The sequence below is a fragment of the Argiope bruennichi genome, chromosome X2 (assembly GCF_947563725.1).
Source record: "Argiope bruennichi chromosome X2, qqArgBrue1.1, whole genome shotgun sequence".
Taxonomy (NCBI): Eukaryota; Metazoa; Arthropoda; class Arachnida; order Araneae; family Araneidae; genus Argiope; species Argiope bruennichi.
The window spans coordinates 83,341,799-83,363,571 of NC_079163.1; the positions used below are offsets into that span (position 1 = coordinate 83,341,799).

The 21,773-nt window shown below is 28.6% G+C and overlaps 1 protein-coding gene across 4 annotated transcripts in view; it reads right to left on the reverse strand.

Moving 5' to 3' along the window:
• LOC129960075 (ATP-dependent translocase ABCB1-like) overlaps window positions 1–21,773 on the reverse strand; it is a 55,147-nt gene that overhangs the window by 9,273 nt on the left and 24,101 nt on the right. For all 4 annotated transcript variants that reach the window (XM_056073162.1, XM_056073163.1, XM_056073164.1 and 1 more), the window contains 11 exons: window positions 21,343–21,468; window positions 20,999–21,202; window positions 18,444–18,614; window positions 13,094–13,295; window positions 12,662–12,777; window positions 10,971–11,114; window positions 10,774–10,875; window positions 9,126–9,287; window positions 8,809–9,012; window positions 6,625–6,725; window positions 1,629–1,769 (listed from right to left, as the gene is read on the reverse strand). In XM_056073162.1, coding sequence (XP_055929137.1) covers window positions 1,629–1,769; window positions 6,625–6,725; window positions 8,809–9,012; window positions 9,126–9,287; window positions 10,774–10,875; window positions 10,971–11,114; window positions 12,662–12,777; window positions 13,094–13,295; window positions 18,444–18,614; window positions 20,999–21,202; window positions 21,343–21,468 — 1,673 coding nt within the window. The remainder of the gene's footprint in view (window positions 1–1,628; window positions 1,770–6,624; window positions 6,726–8,808; window positions 9,013–9,125; window positions 9,288–10,773; window positions 10,876–10,970; window positions 11,115–12,661; window positions 12,778–13,093; window positions 13,296–18,443; window positions 18,615–20,998; window positions 21,203–21,342; window positions 21,469–21,773) is intronic.

Here is a 21,773-nt window from a genome sequence, read left to right on the forward strand (position 1 = left end):
ATAATAATTTGATAGCGCAAAGTTCAAGCTCCATGATGGAAGTTTGAATTTTGATTACATCACTTCGCAATAAAATTTCGATAATTTTTATGTCATTAAACATGTGCACGAATTTCCGATATCTTGGTGAAACATTAAACAATTTGCCTATTTAAGAATTTTTGCTTTTATTGTTTAATTTAATTTCACTATCTTTTAATCTACAATGGAAATTATTGATAATTCGTAACTACAACTTTCCCAAATTAATAACAAAATCCTTTCTTTTTAAGATTTTCAGCTTTCGATCCGGTTTATATTGACTCATCTCGATTGCCTCAGGGTTTTTTCACTGTTTGTTTAGCCAAACCAAATATAGACTTTTATAACACCAATTTTTATCTGTCTGAAAAAGACATCAGCAGCTGTTTATAAAAAACATTTCTCTAATTTCATGCACTGAAATATGATGAACTGAATGAGTTATGGTAATAGTTTTGGTCATCATTAGCTTGAGTTAGTCGACCGAAATGTTGGTCACTTCCAATGAAAAATCAGCAGAAAGAAATTTAGTAAACCAGTTTCGCTACGTGATTTACTTTAACTATTAGAATCATAAACTCAGCTAATCTCTCTTTGATCAACAGCTTTCTACCTTTCAAGAAAAGAAAGTAAAATTTGATGAAAATTCTTTTTTCTCATTTCATGTTTGAATCAAAACCATATAAGTAGTTTTGGATAATATTTATGAGCAACTTTTGTCAAAAAAAAAAAAAAAAAGTCACAAGACTGACAGAAATTATTAAAATAGTAGCTTTATTTCTGAAAACTATTATTGTTTCTGCACTAATCTAATATTGTAAACTTTTATATGGCAAAAAATGTATATGATTTTAAATAACATATGTTCCAAAAAATTAAATAAATATAAATAATACTTACAGAAAACAACAACAATTAGTATGAATTCTAAAAGTGAAATTATAGAAGTACTGTTCGCTAGTATTTTTCTTTAAAAAAGAAACATAAAACCGAAGAAAATCCTGCCTCATATAAATGGTTTAATTCTAAAAATATCAAATTTCAAATAAGAACATATCCAAAATATTCAACTTTAAAATTTGTGAATAGTTAACTAAAATAGCAAAATTTTTACCATACTTTCACTTTATGTAATAATTATTAAAATGCTTTAACTTGATGCTTAATACCTCAAATGGGCGAAGTTCTATTTTATCGAAAGTTTTCCTGTAATCCATTTCTTATTCAGTATTATCATTCAAGGATATTTTTTATTTTAAAATCCTTTGATAGTTTAATCGAAATAAGAAATATTTTCACAACCAATCTCAAAAATGTTTCAATAGAAGAATATTCCATTTGAAATGTCTACTGAAGTTGCAAGTTTTATTATCTATATTTGCATGTGTATACATATACATAAAGACAATCAATTAATCTGTAATTGCAAGAAATAGATAAAATCAGAATGTAATACGGAAATTGTTTCATATTAAATTTAAATTCAACTTATAAAATGATGTCAAAACAAGGCAGAAAATTCCAAGGGCATTTATGGCTGCATGTAAATTACAGACATAAAAAGTATAAACATAAAATAGTAATTGAATTACAAGAACTTTTTATACCTGTAGACATCTACAGCTTCCATCTCATTTCGAGCCACTAAATATGCTCCCAAGCGAAACGCTGCAGCATATGTGAAAAACATAACAGCTTGAGAAAAGGCATAAGCAAGAGCATAAACTCGGGCATTCTTTTTATTTTCCCTAATAAAAAATTACAAAATATACTTACAAATTTTTATGTAAACAAATACTTAAAAAATATACTTAGAAACATTAATGTTACAAATATTAATGTAATTAAAATTATTCATTGATAGAAGAAAATTAATCAAAGAGCAATGTCAGGCAATGATATGCAATGTGAACACTATTGCACAAATTTTTATAGAACATATTTAATCTATACACATAATCGTCAGATAAAAAAGAAGAACAAATACTTGAGAAGAAATGATATAATATTTTCATTTTTCGTTGTTTGAAATGGTCATTCAGAAATAACAACATGTCTCTCGAATAGTGGCCAGAAAATAGAGAAAGTGGAAAAACAGTTTATAACCGATATCATTAATGTATACTATAAACTGAAAACGGTCTCAGTGTATAAGATGCTTGATCCATCATATATTAAGGATGGTTGTCAGAACCCATTAATCGGATCCAATCGGATAGTTTGAAAATCGATAATATACTTTTTAGTAATTCAGTTAATTCCCTCTTCCCCGACAAAATAATTGACTCTGCATGGTATCATATTACCATTTATAAAAAGAAATTAGTCTTTAATACCTCCCTAGGGAAAAAAAAAAAAGGTTCAATAATGTCATGACCACAATGCTGAGTGGTCACAGTAACCATATTAAAAACATGCAATGGTATGCAGTCATCCAACACGATGCATTCTAGATATGCGTTCTCTTATTAAGAATATGATCGCTGTGTTAAAGAAACAACAGCAAGCCCTAGGCTCTTTCCAAATGATGACTCATAGAAAATTATCCTGCATACTGAATCTCGACTAAGCTCACAGAATAGGGTTCCTATTTCCACAAATGGTAGGATCTAATTTTGTCATGTATTGAGGAGAACGTACACTGCTGAATGTCGAATATAATGATCCTTCTCCACTAAACGACTGTATACAATTTCCTTGAAAATTGTTATTCCAGAAGCAGCAAGAAAGTTCCGAGATAAATCTTTAGCGATTATCTCTGAATAAGATAATGCATTTAACGCAAAAATGGCAATGGCACAGCAAGAGTAAATTATACATATTTTTCTCCTCTTACTTTTGGTTCGTAGATTTCTTTATGTAAAGTACTTTACCCATAAAAAGTAAAATAAGCTATATATATATATATATATATATATATATATATATATATATACACAAAAGTATTAAAATCAAGTTAATAGGAAAATAAAAAAAACCAAATAAAAATTAAACCAAATAAAAAATATATAAAAAAGAATCCGGCCTGAAGACTTTTTCCAAGGGTCGCCCTCAGGCATGGATTCAAAGAAAGGGATTTTTTCTGTAAAGGAAATGCAGACAAAAGTCTAATAATGATTCCTCGTGACCCGAAAATCCCCTTAAATTAGGCCCAAGAGATATACCATTTTAACAGAAAGGAAAATACAAAAAAACAAATTAGAAGAAAATAACCATTACTAAGTAAAAATACAATAACAAAAATACCATAAAATAACACTAAAAAGAAAACGAAAAGACAAGGACATACACTCACCAGTCAAGGAAATTTTAAGCTATCGATTATGATTCCCGCTTTTTAAAAACACAAACTAATGGTAATTTAGGTAAAAAATTGTAGGCTCCCAGCGCCATCTATTGAGTGATCTAATATGCAAGGAAAGTTCTATTTTTATTCAAGCCAAAGGATTAATCCCAAACCATACCTTGTTTAATTAAAAAATTGACATTACAGTAATTCCTAGGAAATTCATTTCTAATTAAATTTTTAATGATGTTGTTTAGTGCTTGATTATATGAATTTTTATTATTGCAAACCCTTTTGATCCTGTTAACTTGTGAGAAAATAAGATTTTTGAAAATTTTAGAGTTTAGATTAGAATGGTAGTTGCATAGTTTTGTTATTTTAAAGTTGAATTCATCCCTTTCATCGTATATACCAACTATTATTTTATCAGTAGCAATTTCGATTTTTAAATCCAGAAAGGTAGTCTCAAGTTGATTTTTATTTGTTTCTGTTAGAATTAAATCTTTTGGATAGCAATTAGTAACAATATTAGTATTGTCAAAGTTAATCAAAGTAGGTCATCAATATATCTCCACCCGTTTATTAAATTATATTTAATTATTTTTTTTCTCATAGTAATGTAGGAAAATATTAGCTAAAGCACTTGAGAAAGCTGTTCCCATTGGAATGCCCTTAACTTGTTTATAAAAATTAATAACATTAAAAACGTAATTTTCAGTAATATTAAAATTACATAACTCAAGCCAGTTATTTTTAGGAATGATATTTTCATTTAAATATTCATCATATATTTAAATCGGTGATCTGTGTTTTATCATCTGTGTTTTAGAAGTAGCTGCAGTTGAACTCTAAATACTATGAAGTTTTTTTTCCTGTTCCTTTTTTGGTTTTAGTTTGAATAGGAAATAATTTTTAGTTGCGACTTCGAAACTGTTTTGTTTCGTTTTCAAACTATTTCTTACTTTAGATTGGTTACTTATATATATATATATATATATATATATACTACTTACAAAGGCTAGAGAAACAATAGCTCTTGTTGGACCTTTCTGGCTGTGGTACCAAAAGACTGAAATGGTACTATAACATGGATAACATCATTCGAAAAACTCCTAATCATTCAGCAGAACTCATATCAGAATAGTCAGATGTAAACATATTGTGGACTCTCCACTTAAATCAATCGTCAAAAAAATTCTAAGAACTCATTTTAATTGTGAAAAATCAGTCTTATCATTTTTCTATCGGTCACTTTCAAATATTCTTAATAAACATATGCTTATAATTAAAGTATAAGTGTTTGAAGGACTTTAGAAGAAACTTAGTATTTGTTACAGTATAGGGGAATGCACAATAAAAAAAATTAGTTCAATTTCTTCGATAGTTGTCGCTTTTTTATTGGCATTATTTCGGAAAGTGAAATTATATTTTTCTTGTTAAAAGATATGAATTTAATTATTCAATATGTGTTCAATATGTCAGCTTTCATATCCAATCAAATGCTGCAGATACAAAACAGCATGCATCACAGTAGCACCTAAAGTTTCCTAGATAATTTCTAGTATGCGTACAGTAAGTTATGCTGCTTTTCAAATTAAAAACAATTATGTTTTCTTTATAAAGCAATCTTTTAAGTATTCCGCCCAATGAGAAGTCGCAAGTATTTAAATCAGATGAAACGATTAGCTAAATATTTCAGGAATATCTCCTAATTATGCGATTTTCACCAAAAGTTTAGTAAACCAATTGTTTAACAGACTGAGCAATATATGAAGTAGGGCTCCATTTCGCATAAATATCGTTGAATTTTGCATTTTTGTTCTTGCAAGACAGGGATAGTATTATTTTCCAGAATTTTAATGTAATTTATGCTTGTTAAGGTACATTGAGTTAAGCCTGTTGATGTCAGATTTTCGAAAGAAAAAAAATGGGCCAATAGTAAAGTCGGTAGGCAGACATACTACATTAAACTGCAAGAAACATTTTATTCAACGGTTTTCCAAAAACAGCAACCGGGTTAGATGAGCCCCATATTCTACAACTCTGAGTATTGACTTATCCTTATAAAGTGAAATGTGCTTCAGTCCAAAAAATATTTTGAATGCATGATTCGTAGTCATCAGTTCTGGAAAGAATGAAGTTCACAAAAATCAATCCTTTCTTGTGGATCACCGAGGTATACAAGTGCTTCAAAATTTTAAAGTCATACGGATAACGTCATAAAATGTAGGACAAGATTTTGTACGGTCTCTCATAATATTGGTAAGGTCTTTGCTACATTCCTAGCGCCTTCTATGTCGCTGACCCACTGATCCTGAATCAGTACTTTCCCAAATTTCTTCCCAAATTCCTAATTCACTGCGGTTCGGCCTCTATTTCCAGGAAGCATCACAAGTTCTCAAGTAGCTACAAATTAATAATTTTCTTCAAGCCCTTCGCAGACATCAGTCCTTTTCTCAAATCTTTAAGACGATGATATTCCTTCAAAGCAGCGGCATAATTGCTATGCCTGTGGAAAAACATTTTACTAACAGAGCACGTTCTATATTCCACCAAGTCATGACTACATTTTAAAGATATTCTTATTACTTTTATAAACAAAATGTTTTTAAAATTGAAATGTTTGGCATTTTGACATAATTAAGAAGGGGGAAAAGTTTAAACAACCTAAAAAGCCATCTATAGAAAAAAAATTGAACTAATTTTTTAAGTTACGTTAATTTCCCCATGCTGTACATATTACACATACCAAGTTTCTTCAACATTCTCTATATAGTTTTTCTTCTAGAGTCTTGCACTTTAATTATAACCACTTTGTATATTATATATTATTTTAACCGAATATCAAACACTAAAAGCTTACGTGGCATTCACACTTTTTCAACTATGCTCGATTTCATCCGTGTATTTAAGCTATTTGCATCTTCAATGAAACGCAACAATTATTTATTAGTTGCCATTGTTATCGACGGGCATCTTTACTTTAAGATTTTCATGCTCGATGTGCATACCAGAAAACCTCCCACATGATCATGATGCTAAAATACTGAAAGAAATTTAACTTTATCGGGACATCGAAGACTGCCAAATGAATATTCAAGAGATCTTTAGCATGCATTATAAGCATATATCATTGAAGAAAAAGAGATAAAGTGATATAGAAAAATACTAAATTTTAAAAACCAGCCAATTTTGAACGGAAACAGCCCGCGAATTTAGACTAACGACATACACCAAGATCATTAACAACAACCAACTGAACTTGTAAATCTTAAATCAAATATTAAAGAAAAACGGGATTCATAAAAATTACTTACATAAAAGGCTTAAAAAGATTACTGACATATCTTTCGTAAAATCTTTCTTCAAGAGTAAGACTTTGAACTGTTTTGATGTTTTCAATAGCTTCACTTGCAACCTAATATAAAGAACATTAAAAAAATGAAACTGCATAAATAAAGCACCAACAAATAATTACTAATAATCATTGAAATAGAAAACGTCTTAAATTTCAAATGTACTCATTCAATAATATTACAGAATTAATGTAATTTTTTCATTGATTTGAAATTTACTCATTATTTCAAACATTTAAATTTAACAACGAATATCTCACATTTTTTCCCATGATATTTTATATTAAAATCCATAGAATTATGCATTGAAATTATTTAAAAATTTTCACTTTCAGTAATAAAAATATTCAGTTTTTAATACTGAACAGCTAAATCTGAGAAAGACTACAAAGATTTTATTGATTCACATTGATGATTTTGCACTTAATTTATTAAGTTTGAAGTAACTTTTAAAGGAGTAAATGGTCAATATAGTTTAACAAATTTATTATATAATCAGAATATTAACTATGAGACAAAACTCTATATTGAATTCTATTAAAATTTCTTAAACACTAGAGAAAAATGACTTCAGTTAATTCTCATATTAAGTTAATATGACTGGAAAAATTTGATGGCTTTGAGACGAAATTTTGTAGATTTCTTAATTAAGATAAACAGCATTCATAGATACAAAATAGCAAATCAAATAAAAATCTACATCAATCAGCATTTACTTACTATTTGTATTTAACAATGTGTATTTAATTGATTACTTTTTGAAGAGTTGAAGCAATGCTAATAGAAACAGGAAGTTCATGGTTTTTACAAAGTCATAGGTTTGAAGTTTTATGTTTGAAGATATATGTTTAAAGAGAATAATCCAGAAATAAAGAAAGAAAGAACAAGAAGCTCAAAAAATTTTTGATGCACTTAGAAATAGTAAAGTTATTTCTGAGGAGAAATTATTTCAATTTTTTTCTTCTTAGTAACTTTTAAAGGCATATTAATAATCCAAAAATATTTTATATCAGTAGGGTGGAAGTTTCACATAAATTCTCATCGCAAAAATTTCTTTCTGCAACATAATTCATTTTCTCAGAAACATTGTAAAATGGTTTTATATGTTTTAGATATTTAAGCTGAGCATGATGGAATTTTCCTTTTAAAACTCTTTGCATTTGTTACGTACTAGACCAAAGTGAGATTCTTTGTCTAGAATATATTATATTCGTTTAACTTTCTTTTCAGACACTGTACTTGCATTGAGTTGAGGAATAGATGAAGCTTATTGTTGTAATGAAGGAAAAGACACAAATACGATCAGATATTTATTTATCACATTATTTTTTGTAATATAGCTTTTCAATAAGCACAGTACAGCACAATGGTTGCAAACAGAGAAAAATGAAATCAACAAAACTTGTATTACTGAAAATTAAGTACCAAATTAAACCTACAGAGTGAAGAAGCAACCCTGTTCTCCTTATATAATGTCATTCCTCACTCAGCAATAAAATAAAAATCCGTTTATATCTAATTTTCGGTTGCTGTAGGGAAAAAACTAGAATATACTAGTAATATGTAAACTAGTAATTGTTTTTGTACCACAGTGAAGTACAAGCAACAAGGATTTCAATGGGTTAAATGCACAGAGATTCAAAAATTTGCACCAGAAAAAATATTTTTAATGAAGTTTAATCGCTTTGAGGTAATTGCATATTTTAATTTCTGGAAAACTAGACAGTGTTACATGTATAAAGAAAGAGAAAGGAAGCAAGGATTGTGTGTGTGCGCGCGTGCGTGTGTATGTATGTGGGCACGTGTGTTTATATAGAAAATCGCAGCTTTAAGAAAGTATCGATTCGAAATTTGATAAAGAATTGCACAATTAAAATTAATGGCACATAAGCAAATTAGCATTTAGTAGCAGATAGTTGTAGAAGCAAATTTAGCAAACCAACAATTTTCAGGTTTGTTATTTAAATTAAGTTATGTATTTTATTTGTTTTAAAAAAGAAAACAAAGACATAATTATATAATGCTACTATTAGTGATATTTTGATGAGTCTTACTGCATGAGAGTTCTACCAATGTAATACAAGGAATTATTTCAAAAAACATAGTACAACTTTAAAAATATACATACATTCTATTTTCACTTACTTCACTAGCATTTGACATCAACTCAGCATCACGTTTTTGATTTCCTTTCAAAGTTTTCATCTGCAGAGCTCCAGCAACCAAAAGAATTGGAACCACAACGATTAAAGCTAATGCAAGCTTCCAACCAAAAATGAAAGCAATGGTAATACTAGCAACAAGCGTCACAACGGCCGATATCACAGTACCTATACGGACTCCGGCTGCCTAAAATTCAAATTTTAATACCAAATGTTAAACTTTAAAAAACAAACAAACTGAATAATACTAAAGTTAAATAATAATTTTTATGTTAATCAGAATATAAAACATATACGTACTGTTTTCACAAGTGGGATATCTGTAGCAAGTCGAGAAGCAAGTTTTCCTGAACTATGACGGTCATCATCAAACCATGCAATGTCTTGCCTTATAATGTTAGTAAATGATTGATACCTCAGCCTCATTGTCAGGTTTTCACCAGCAAAAGCATAACCTATAGTCTAAAAATAAACCAATTTAATAAAAAATAAAAAAATAAATAGAACTTTTGGTTCATGGCCAGTGGCGTATTTAGGCATTTTGCGGCCCTAAGCAGTGCACATAATGAAATCCTTCTTTTAATAGGATGGTCAATTTTGTTTCACAATTCAGTACATTTTAACATGTTAATGATTTATTTTATGATATTTTTATTTTATAATATTTGTAAAAATATATTTTCTCTTTTATTTATTTATTATGGCTCCAGATTGCTCGGAAATCCACGTTTGTGTATATCACAGAAGCAAATGTTCGGCTTCATAAATATTCCAATACTTAAGTGAACATACTGAAACATATAGGAACTTGTCCAGTTATAATCGATAAAGTGTCAATATTATCGTAATATTTTATCATTCACAGAATTTGTATTTTTTATAAACTTATTTGGCAATTAGGAGAATAAATTTTTTAACCGATTTATTTGCGTCCCCCCCCTCCTCAGTTTAGCGGCTCTACTTAGTCTGCCTAATTGGAAATCCATAATTGCTCATGGGAGAAAAACTTGCGCATAGCTGCAACGTATTTTTAAGAAAATTAGTACTTTTTCAATCGGTGTTCAAATTACATTATTCAATTATACAGAATTTTTTTATATATTAAATAATATTAGTATTTCTTGTATATGTTACCGGCAAAGTTTAAAATTTGGAAATCTACAAAATACCTAAGCATTTTACATTATGCCAAAAACTAGTCGGCAATGTATGAAATGATTCATATTTCGCATGTTTCCTAGGCTATTCTATCTAATGCCAAATGACAAACCAGCAAAGTATAAACTAATCTCTAATTTGTTTTGAATATCGAAATGAAAATTAAGTGCAATTTAAAAAAAGATTATTTCCTTTTTTTGGAGCAACATATAGATTCATATTTTATTTTGTTTCCTCTATAACAGAAGCATAAATTTTGTTTAGCACAACCAAAATTCTTTCACGTATTTTGATGGAAAAAATTTTTTTTAATGGCACTCATACATTTTTTTTTCAAAATAACATTTTTAGGAATGTACATCTTTTAAACAAATGACTTTTCAGGATGGTTTGTTAAAATCATCAAATCAAGTTTTCAGTAATAAAAAAATACAAAGTAAGGTTTTTATTACCTAGGTATTCCATTAGCCTATGAATGAACAAAAGAAAGGGAAGGAAAAATAATGATTTAATAGTTTTATTTTAATTCAATGAAAGAGATACTTGTAATGTTTTTAAGCTGTGGTAGATATAAAGAATGAGTAAAAAGTGAAAAACAGTCTCTGGTTCTCCTCTGACAATTAAATTGTTAATTTTTTCTATTAGTATAAAATCGTATTTCTAATGGAAAACTGAACTGAAATTACTTTTACTTTGAAATCTGATAAATAGCAATGCCTCTAAGATGAATTCAGATAAGAAAAATAAAGAACTTTAACACTATTAAAGGTATTATGATATAAAGAAATACCCTGAAAATATGACCCAATGCTGCAGTCCCTGCCAAAACTAGAAACATCATAGACCAGAAGAATGCAGATTCTTTTAGAGCAGCACCAGATAGAGAGAAAGTCTAAAAAGGAAAAAATAAAAACAAGTTAACAATTCAATGCAAAGAAATAACACAATTACACTTAACTAATAAAGATAACATCAAAACATACTCACATTAAATATTTCACTGTAAAAAATAGCATAAGTTGGCATAATAACACCAGTTACAACAGATGCTAAAGACCCAATAACGATTTCTTTCCACTCCCTTTTGCTTTGTTTAAGAATTTGGAACCCTGATGGTAATGGTACTTTTTCCTAATATATAAAATCAATAAATTGAAACATCACAGCAAAAATCGTCATATAGTTATATATGAACAATTACATTACACTACATACATAAAAAGGTTTTTCATAAATATTTAATCATGTATTCGCTGAATGAGCACTTAAAACATCGCAATTAGAGATAGTAGTTAGTTTATCAATCATACAAATGTGTAACTTCAGCTTGCATAACAGGTACTATTTATTTAAAAGTAAAATGAAACGTTTTTGAGATTAATTTAGTCAAAACTTACAAATTTATAAACAATTTATTACTTATTTTTTTCTCTAGTAAGTTTTATTATAAACTAGCTGATATATTAAAGTCGTTTTATGATCATATTTTTTCCATAAAAACTACTTTTCTGTAAAATAATATAACATAAAAAATTCTTTTATTGTTTTGCTTTCAATTAAAATTAGAGTATCAAATATAGCAGGCAATTTTTAAAAGCCACCGATAGCTAATTTTCTCCGTGAATTATGAAATATTTGTTATATTAATATGCTAATTTTGTTCACAAATTTTGAAATATAAGAAAGATTGTCGTCATTTGAGCAAATGATTTCTGCTTAATCTTGTGATTAAATGACTACTTTAAGACTAATAATAGTATTATAAAAACATTATAAAATAAAAGATAAATTTAAAAAAAAATACAGATAGAGTAGTTCAAAGTATATAAAACACAGAATTTTTGTTAACTTCTAATAAATATTTAATCAATTTCCGCACTTTGAAGAACTGAGTATTCACATGATCATTGAGTGCGCACATCAGTATTCCTTTTCAGGTCTTGTGTGTGCAAAATTTAATTCAGCTTAGTTATTTAACAGGTGTGGAACATAATACTTAAATATATAGTCACAAAGACTTTTATTAATATTAAGATATATTTATCCAAGAAATGAAAAAAACTTACCTGCTATCTGTATATAAAATTTTATATCAATGTTATTTAATCCAAAAATTCATACTGACAGATTGCTTTTGGATATTATGATAATTAAAAGAGGCAAGGTAAAATAAAATAAAATCGGATGCTTTTTAAGAAAGCTGAAGTTTATGTTTACTTAAAAATTTTGTAGGGAAGAAATAAACCTTGAATTTTAAAGCAAACTACTACGAGTATTTACTAGTTTTCTGTTTTAATATTTGCAGAGGTATTTTCAGTTCAGAAACGAACAAAACATAGCACAAGTCAATTTAACTGTCTACTATAATAGATGAAAATTTTATTCTGAACAGCAGGTTCATTATTTATATCCAGTACAATTTACTTAAATTCACAATTTTTTAAAAACGTCACGACAGATGCATATCAAATAATGAAATGAATAAACAAAGAAGCATTTTATGAGCACAGAAATAGCAATTGAACGAATAAAAACTAATTAAGGATGAAATATAACATATCTAATATGTTTGATTGAATAAATATACAGATGGCAAAAAGTTATTTTCCGTATAGTGATAAATCAGCTTATAAGTTTCATCAATAAGTTGCTATCAGCTATGGAAAGCATAATTTTACCTCTTCTATGTCTAGTTGAAGACTGCTAATTTGTCGATGGTTGAGATGAATTGCAGTCTTAAGACTAGACCTCTTTCTTCTCAAACTTCTGACATTTTCTGTGTCACTTAATCGAGCTGAAAATGAAATATAGGACATTATTTCACTCAAAAATAATCATATTCAGATGATGTGCGGCCAAATTAAAATCATTATTCTTTCGTTCTATAAGAAATAAAAAATAAAATCTTTTTTAGTCTAGATGTAGTTGATGCACAATGGTGAATTTTCATTTGTCATGGTATGAGTAAGGATTTAAAATAGTCGAATTCCTTGTGCATTACAGAAAAGACGCCATGAACCCAATGAATTAGATTAAAAATAGGATGAAAAAAAATTAATGACTTGATTAAAATATGTATAATTATGAAAAAATGCAAAATGACATATTACCTTCTTCAGACGAACAATGACCACTATCATCAGTAAAAATTTGATTAGTAACTAGTTGATAATATAGTCCTTGCTTTGCCATTAGTTCTTCATGTGTCCCTTGTTCCTTTATTTCGCCATTCTCCATGGCACATATAACATCAGCTGTTTTAATAGTTGAAAGACGATGCGCTATTACAACTGTTGTTCTTCCTTCTTGAGCCTAGACGTAAATATTGTCGGACGGTCAAATTTCGTACGTTAAACAAAAAATCCAGATGAAAAATAATCTCTTAATAATAAAAGTATAATAAACTGGAAAGATAAAATAAATTAAATTCTAAGAAAAACAAGTTTAGATGCAGCATTTATATGAAGGGGGGGGGGACTTAAATGAACTAAAATTAGAATGAATTTCAAAGCAATATTTTAACAGAGGTTTATGCTTTAATGATTTTTAATAAATTTGAGACAAGAAAAATCACTAGTTATATGCATAGTAGACGCCCTAAAAAAAGAAATCTTTCCATTTAATCTACATTTACCAAAAATAGCTTCAAAAAAAAAAAAAAAAAAAAAAAGGATTGTAAATTTAAACTAAATCGCACGTCAGAAAGAAAGAAAATTTCAAAAAGTATTTCTCAACTTTGAATACATAAGAATTTATCGTTTTAGCTTCCCAATTTAAAATAGTCTAAGTCTAGAGTAAGAACTTATATCTAGATTGTCACCAAACGGTTACTGTTATTAAATAAAAGCATACAAGTACGGAATAAATCAAGAAAACCGATCAATCAATACGGCACTACAAAAAAAAAACGCAAAAGAAAAAATGCTATAAAATTCACAACAACACTTATTTTATACTTTTCTTAAAAGTAAGAAAATATATAATCTTTGATTTAATCATTTATCCAATTCAGTTGACTTATTTAGCGAATAATAAAACTGGAAAAAGTTCAGAAAATTAAACTACATTGAATTAAGTTTGTTTTTCTAAATAAACGGCTATGGACATTTTCCAAAATTTATCATGGCTTAAAAGCAGAGATAAAAAGTAGAAACCTTTCATCAACATAAAGTAATTCAATAAACAATATCTATAATAACATTTTATAAATTATAATTGAATTGCTATCTACCGTGCTGCCAAATAATGGTACATTTATTACTCTCTGCACTGCAATGCCGTGTTATAGATATGAACTGTTTTATTGATAGTTCGATTGATTCTGATTGACTATTAGACATTAAGAACTCGAGTCATTCTTAAATATAAAACATTCGGAATGGTGCTTCTTATAAATACTTTCTTATATCTATGTACAAAATAATGGAGTCAGCAAACAGTTGAAATAAAATAAGGGCAAGTAAACTACATAAGGACATGCCCAATGCATATGAAATGTCTATGTATTGTTATTCCAGATAGTATTAAAGCTTCTAACACATACAAAACCTCTGATAAAACAGACAGAGTTGCCAAATTTTATCTATAAAAAATTAAGCACTTTATAAGCACCTTTAGCAAGAAAATGATCCAAAATTAAAGTAGTGATTTTTTTTATTGTAGAATTATGCGTTATGATGAAGTTAACCATGCTGAGCAAAAGGCAAATACAAATATAGAATTTCACAAGTGCTTAGTGAATATTTTTGATAATCTTTGAAGCTAAGTTATTTAAAATGTTTTTATGTTAATTTCTTATGAAAAAATCTTGATATATTGTATATTATCACATCTTATGTAGCTATATTAGCTATATTATGAAAAATAAAAACATTACACTGCTACTACATTAAAAAAAAAACTTAAAAACATTAAAAAAAAAAAAAAAAAAAAAAATTTAGAATATAAAATCATGTTCACATTATTGGATATCCAAAAAAGTTTCTTTTCAGAAATTTAATTGAATCTTTCAAAATTTGTTCAGTTTTCTCATTATTAGCTTTTTTTTTCCTTCAGAAAGAAAAATATGCACCTGGATTAAAAAGAAAAGATCCTTATATAAAGGACCATTAAAAATAAGCAATTTTTACAGACTCTTAATGATACTAGATACTCTGTAAAAGGGAATGTGTGTTTCTGTTGAAGCTCTACAAAGCAAAGCGGTGGATATAGAACTATCAAATTTAACACAGATCTACTTTCTAAAATTACAAAGGGCCCATCAGAAAGTTTCATTTGATTTTTCAAATTTTTATTTAGAATGTAAAATTATAATAAATGAACGAAACTTTAGCGTTTTTTTGGCAATATCTTTCATACATGCTATTTCAGAGGAATGACTTTCAGATCATCTTAAAATTCAGAAAACTATATTTTCAATATCATTTTGGAAACTGTGAGGTTTTCTGTAATTCTAACAGAATATTAAATAAAATTTTTAACATTTGTTGCAATGATATTTCAGCCAATTTCATTACCTGACCATATTTTTAATAAAATCTTTGTCTATTGAAATTAAGGTAAAAAGAGTGAGGATGGAGGATGATTTCTTTGGATATTGATTCCAAAACAGATTTTTATTTTCGTTTTTTTATTTTGTAGAAAAGTAATACGCCTTTATATAATGGTTTCAATATTTTTCACTTTCTTGAGATACTTATCTTCAGCCATAAAATTTTGATTCACATTTTTTTATTCCTTACTTTTGAATGTATCGAATTGATATATTAATCTATTCAATAAACTAACTATAATAAACATGACACATGCTTGAAACAAATTAAAAATAGCTGAGCATCATTAATAATGAATGGTGCCAAACAAAATTGACGATAAGTAAAAATAAGCATGTTCTTACCAACTTAAAGTATTCTCATATATTATTGCTAGTAGCTTTATATAAATTCATTGAAAATTCTATGGTTGATAATTTTTCAAAGTGTACAGCAAAAATGTTTTTGTAATATCAGATTTCATTTTGTAGAATGAACATATTATACTTAATGACAAATTGTTCAAAGCCTTTTTTATCCTCAACTAGGGTTTTGTAAATATTTATCAGAATAAGAATCATTGAAAATGTTCATTTATGTTCTGAAATAGCAATTAAAATTTAAATTAGAGATTAAGCATTAGAGACTCTTCTACAAAGAACACTATTAATTGGTACATGGATAAGATTTGTTGACGATGCTGTTGAAGACAATGATTGACTTGGAAAAAAATTGTTAGTTAAAGAATAATTTGCATATTTTGCAAACACATTCCTCACGTACTTTGTTTTTATATGGTCAGATATATCACCAAACTCTCTTTTACCATAATAAATATTATCATTATAAAGGAATACTCAACACTTTTCCACTCACATCAACATTTTATACATTTTCTGCAATAGATATGTAAGTTTCTTTTCCTCTAACTTTTAAATTACTTTTTTACCTAACCAGTCACACCATAATAATTTTATCAATACCTATACTATCGGAAACGCATAGGTGCCATTATGATGATGATAGACAAACGTAAGGGAACAGGAGTACCAAAGATGAAATTGAAATCATTAATAGAAACAAAGAAATGAATGTTTAAAAGATCACGGATCACTTCCTACATGGAGAACTGACGATCTTTTTCTCTTATTCTCAAAACTGCAAGTGGTTAGTCCCTTCACTTCATTCTAGATATTTCTTGATTGAATAAAACAGTGAATAAATAACTCGACTGTTTGAGGCAATATTTTTTTAATGATCAAACAAAACTTGTTCTTTTACAGAATACACAGTGTGTATCGAAATAATAAGTCTATTAATAAAAACAAAAAGTTATGTTTTTTTTGTGTGTGTGTGTGTGTGTGTGTGTGCACAGAGTGCTACTTTATATACTACAGTACTTACAAAGAACGTAAAAGTAATGCATAAATAACATATAACATATGAATTATAAGGAATACAAAATTATGTAAAACCACTTTTTAAAAAAATAAATCTATTGACCCAAACGAAAAAATTTTCGCCCCCCCCCCTTTTTTTCCAGAAAAAGTTTATAAATTCTATTCGACATGGTTTCTACAAGTTTAAGCTCGGCAGTTAGTCTCGATTTTTGTCCATTTGGAGGAAATAACTTTTTCCAATTCTGTAGTAGAGTTGTACTGCCTTTCATCTGCATATGCTGTTCATGTAAGTATGCTCAACATGATTTTTATCTGATTAAGGTCGGATCTGCAAGGCGACCGATTGATAATATGCATACCATTATCCAGAAATTATTCAAAGTAGATTTTGCAGTATGCATAGGAACATTGTCCTGTTGGAATACGATAAAAGGGTCTATAATGTGCTCTGATTACGAACGAAAATGTTGAAGTAGTAGCTGTTGATAGCCTGCAGCATTCAAACGATTACCACAAATATTATACCAATTTTTCTACCATGTCCGAATACGGACCATACTATGACGGAATCGTCCCAGCTTATTACTGAAAATATTTTTCTATTGTTACGCAGACCGTGTCAGTAATATCACACGATGCCAGTCTTCGTTTCAGAACATCACTTTCTATGCGAATATCAACGGCTTTTATTTGTGCTTTTTAGTCGATTTCGGAATAGCTTTCAACTTACATTAAGCTACATTGCCAAACTTCTTTACCACTATATGGATTCTAGATTTTGATACTGGAAGGTTTTATTACCTGGCCAAATTGGATAAGCTCGCACTTCCGGATTTTAACTCCTTGCGATAATACTTCTTTGTCGGGATTCAATTCTGATGGCCTTTCAGATGATTTTTTTAATTGTTATAAACATTTTTAAAACGTAAACAATTGTAACAATATTATACGATCTGTTTAAAAGTTTTGTAAATCCGCCATTCAATTTTTAATACTTTTTTAAGTGCATCAATTTTTTCCTGCTCAACCAGCAAAAGACTGAAACGACGACCCATTTCGTTTGATTACAACGTGATTTTTAAATCTGTTTAAATGCCTCCACAGAAGCCAGCGTAATCCTACAGTATGATGAAATTATGATATTTATGCAAATTTTGTGGAAATAAATACTTTTGTGCAAAGATTTATAAAGACTGACCTATTTTTTCAAAACAGTTTCAAAATGAAAATTTTCATAAAATAAAAATGAATTTTTTCCTTTTTAATAAATTGCTCCAAAATAATTTTCACGATTATTGTATAAACATCTCTACCAAAAAAGGGATTTTAGCTCTCAATTAAGAGTCGAAACTGAAAAATGTGGGTCAACAAAAAAATTTCGATAAATTATAAAATTTCAATATTTTATGACGCATAAAGAGCAGATCTGAAAGTCGAACTGATAATTAGAGCACCTTTCACTTAAGACATAGATTAAAATAATAATAATAATAATAATAAACAGGATTAAATACAAATTACACCAATACCTTATCTAATGCTTCCTGAACCACAGCTTCACTTTCAGCATCAAGAGCTGACGTAGCTTCGTCTAGAAGAAGGATTCTTGGATCACGAACTAATGCTCTGGCAATAGCAATTCTTTGTTTCTGTCCACCAGAAAGTTGTGCACCTCTCTCACCTACTAATGTATCATATCCCTGTAAAATATCGAATATTATTTGGCTTGAAAATGATTCCAAAATTTATCTTTTCCTTTAATATGTTCTATTCTCAAAGAATTAATCCTGATAAAATTATCCAAACAAGGCAAAATAACAAAAATCGTTATTCAGCTAGTTCAGACAAAAATCAAAGCCGATTTTATACATGTAACTTTAAAAGAAGAAAAAAAATACAAGACAAATACAATATCTCTCTCTGGAACAGCATGTCCTTTGAATATATTTACTATTTCAATTTCCCAAAGGTTTATTCTTAATACTGCATTCTATTTGCTTTGAATTTGTCAATAATATTATTCATCAAACTGTGACTTTTTCTTCCGTTTTTGTAAGGAAGAACTCAAACATAATAGCAAAAAACATAAAACATAATTAGAAAACTTAGAGTGTTGTTTTGTAATTGGAGAAATAGCAATACTGATTGAAAATGATTTCACTTTATATGGTGTATCTTTATTTAGTTAAAAGCAAAGAAATTATTGTATAGGTTAATAATCTTCGTATATGCACCTCCACATTGTGCTGTAAAAATTCCCTTTTTTTTTTTTTTTTTTCTATATGCTTGGTCTACTTTAAGAACTTTTGAAACACCCTGTATTACAAAATTAAAGAAAAATTGAAATTAAAGTTAATATTATTCATAACTAGATTGAACTTAAAACACTAAATGGATATTCTATACACATCCATACTAAAAACATGAAACGATTTTTTTTTTTCAGTTGATGTCCGAAAATTTAAATGAACGATGCATCTTAGAGTAAATTTAGCAAATTTAGAGTAAATTAGCATTTCGATTTCTTCAGCCGATTTGTTGGAATTCCTCTTCTCATTTTCCCAGTGATGTTAAGAAACGATTTATCATTGTTAATATGTCAGTTGACCTAATGAAATGTGGACAAAGAAAAAATAATTCCTATATTACAAATCTAAAAGAAATTTCTATTATTGTTCAAACGTTGATCACATCATTTTGTAGAAAGACAATGATTTTAGTGTAGAATTATTGGAGTTGTTTGAAGAAGTTCTGTACAGATTCCGTCCCTTTCATTCTCTGAATGAAAATCTTTCACTTAAACACTTCCTTAAAAAATCTAAAATGTGACAGTCGCATGACAGTAAATCCAACACTTCCCAACGGAATATGTTTAGAGTCAATTGGGTATCACTGGAGACACCTGGTATCATGAAGAAGGATCACTTGCTGCGACAGAATGTCCATGCACTTACTTTTGACAGTTCTGCGAAATTTCGTGCGAATTCTATAATGTTGTGCAGAACTGAAAGTGGAGTTTTGTGACAGAAAATCGTTCAAAAGTGGCCTATGGGGATCGAAGAAAAACATTAGCAATTCCTTGCAGTCGGAATTGCTCCTAATTTTTTCGATGGAGGAGATTATGATTCTATTGCACACTTGTTCTCTTTGATTCGAGTATATAGTATAATGGGTACATGGCAACTCATCGCCCACAACGCTTCAGAAATGCGGTATTTTCCTCAAGACATATTGAATGTTGCAGACCGAGGTCCATTCGTTGCTTCTTGCGATCAGGGGCATTAGTACCGACTTCGCACACACTCTACTGCACTGCAGATGATGGTGGATGATTGATCATTTCATTACTCAAATTCATCAAAACTTGAGTCAGTAAACCGTGCTATTACCATGGATTGTTCCGTTCTAGATGCACCCATCTCCAACACGCGTTAAATTCACTTTAAAAACCTTCACACGAACAGGTAAATAGGCTATACGGGAACTATCATATACATTTCGAACGCTGTGTTACAACCTTAAATGATGATGATGCTTCAATTATGAAGCTGCCACAAGTACCCACTTATCATTTGAGTACACCTTAGCGCATCTTGAGAATATATATATTCACACACAAAGACATTAATACAATTTTTGATTATTTTTCAAAATGACAATTTAATACCTTACTCGAATTTTCATAAGAGGAAACAAAGGAATATACCTTATATCAGAAACAAGTCTAATGTTCTGGTTATTTCTTTAGTCATCTAGTAATATTCTATTTGATATTTTGGATTTTTTTTTAAATTTATTATAGATATATCACATATCAAGGAATATATGAGGCATAAAGAGACTGGTAATTCTTACATGTGTTGATATGATTTAAAAACCCTTCATAAAAAGCTAATACCATCAAGAAATTTTTGGTGTCACATATAGATTATATATTAGAATGATTGCTTTTTATTTAATTCACTCGAGCAGTAATTCTGCAGAAAAACATATTTTTAACTTCGTATAAGACAAAATTTCTCTGGTTATTTAAATTCATGATACAATGAACAATTTGTAAAAACAACAGAACTTGTCAACTAACCTGAGGTAATTTAGTTATAAAATCATGGGCATTAGCCATCTTTGCAGCAGCCACAATATCAGAAAAAGTTACATTTTCATGGCCATATTCAATATTTTTTGCTATACTTCCACTAAAGAGAACAGGTTCCTGACTCACAATTCCTATTTTTGATCTTAGCCAACTGACATTTAGAGTTTTTAAATCATAATCTCCTAAGGTTACCTAAAAAAAGAACATATGTTTAGAATAAAGAATTTCTAACAAATTGTTTATTTTTCAGCTAAATTAATAACATTTCCTTATTTGCTTCAAAATGAATTAGGTTTTCCATTTTATGAATTAAAAATCACAAAAGTTCTTACGTGGCCTTTAACCGGATCATAAAAACGAAGAATTAAATTAACTATAGTTGATTTTCCACTTCCACTAGGACCACATAAAGCGACAGTTTGACCTTCTCTGATGAGCAAGGAAAATTTTTTCAACACCTGAAAAAAGTGTTGACGAATTATCAAACGGCAAATTATAATAATAAAATTCAAATATGTAGTAGTATATATAAAAACGGAAAAACCCTTCTTCCATTAAGATGGTAAGATACAATAAGTTCATGGACAAAAAGTTATCAAGGAGTTCATCATAAAAGGTATAAAATGCAAGAATGTGAATAATAGTCAGCACCAGCATAAAAAAAAAAACAGTTTCTTGCTTAATATAAAAATTGACATTAAATTTAAAATCGCAGCAAAAATGCAATTATTACACTCTGTTGTCTCTTGGAGTATTTCTAAAG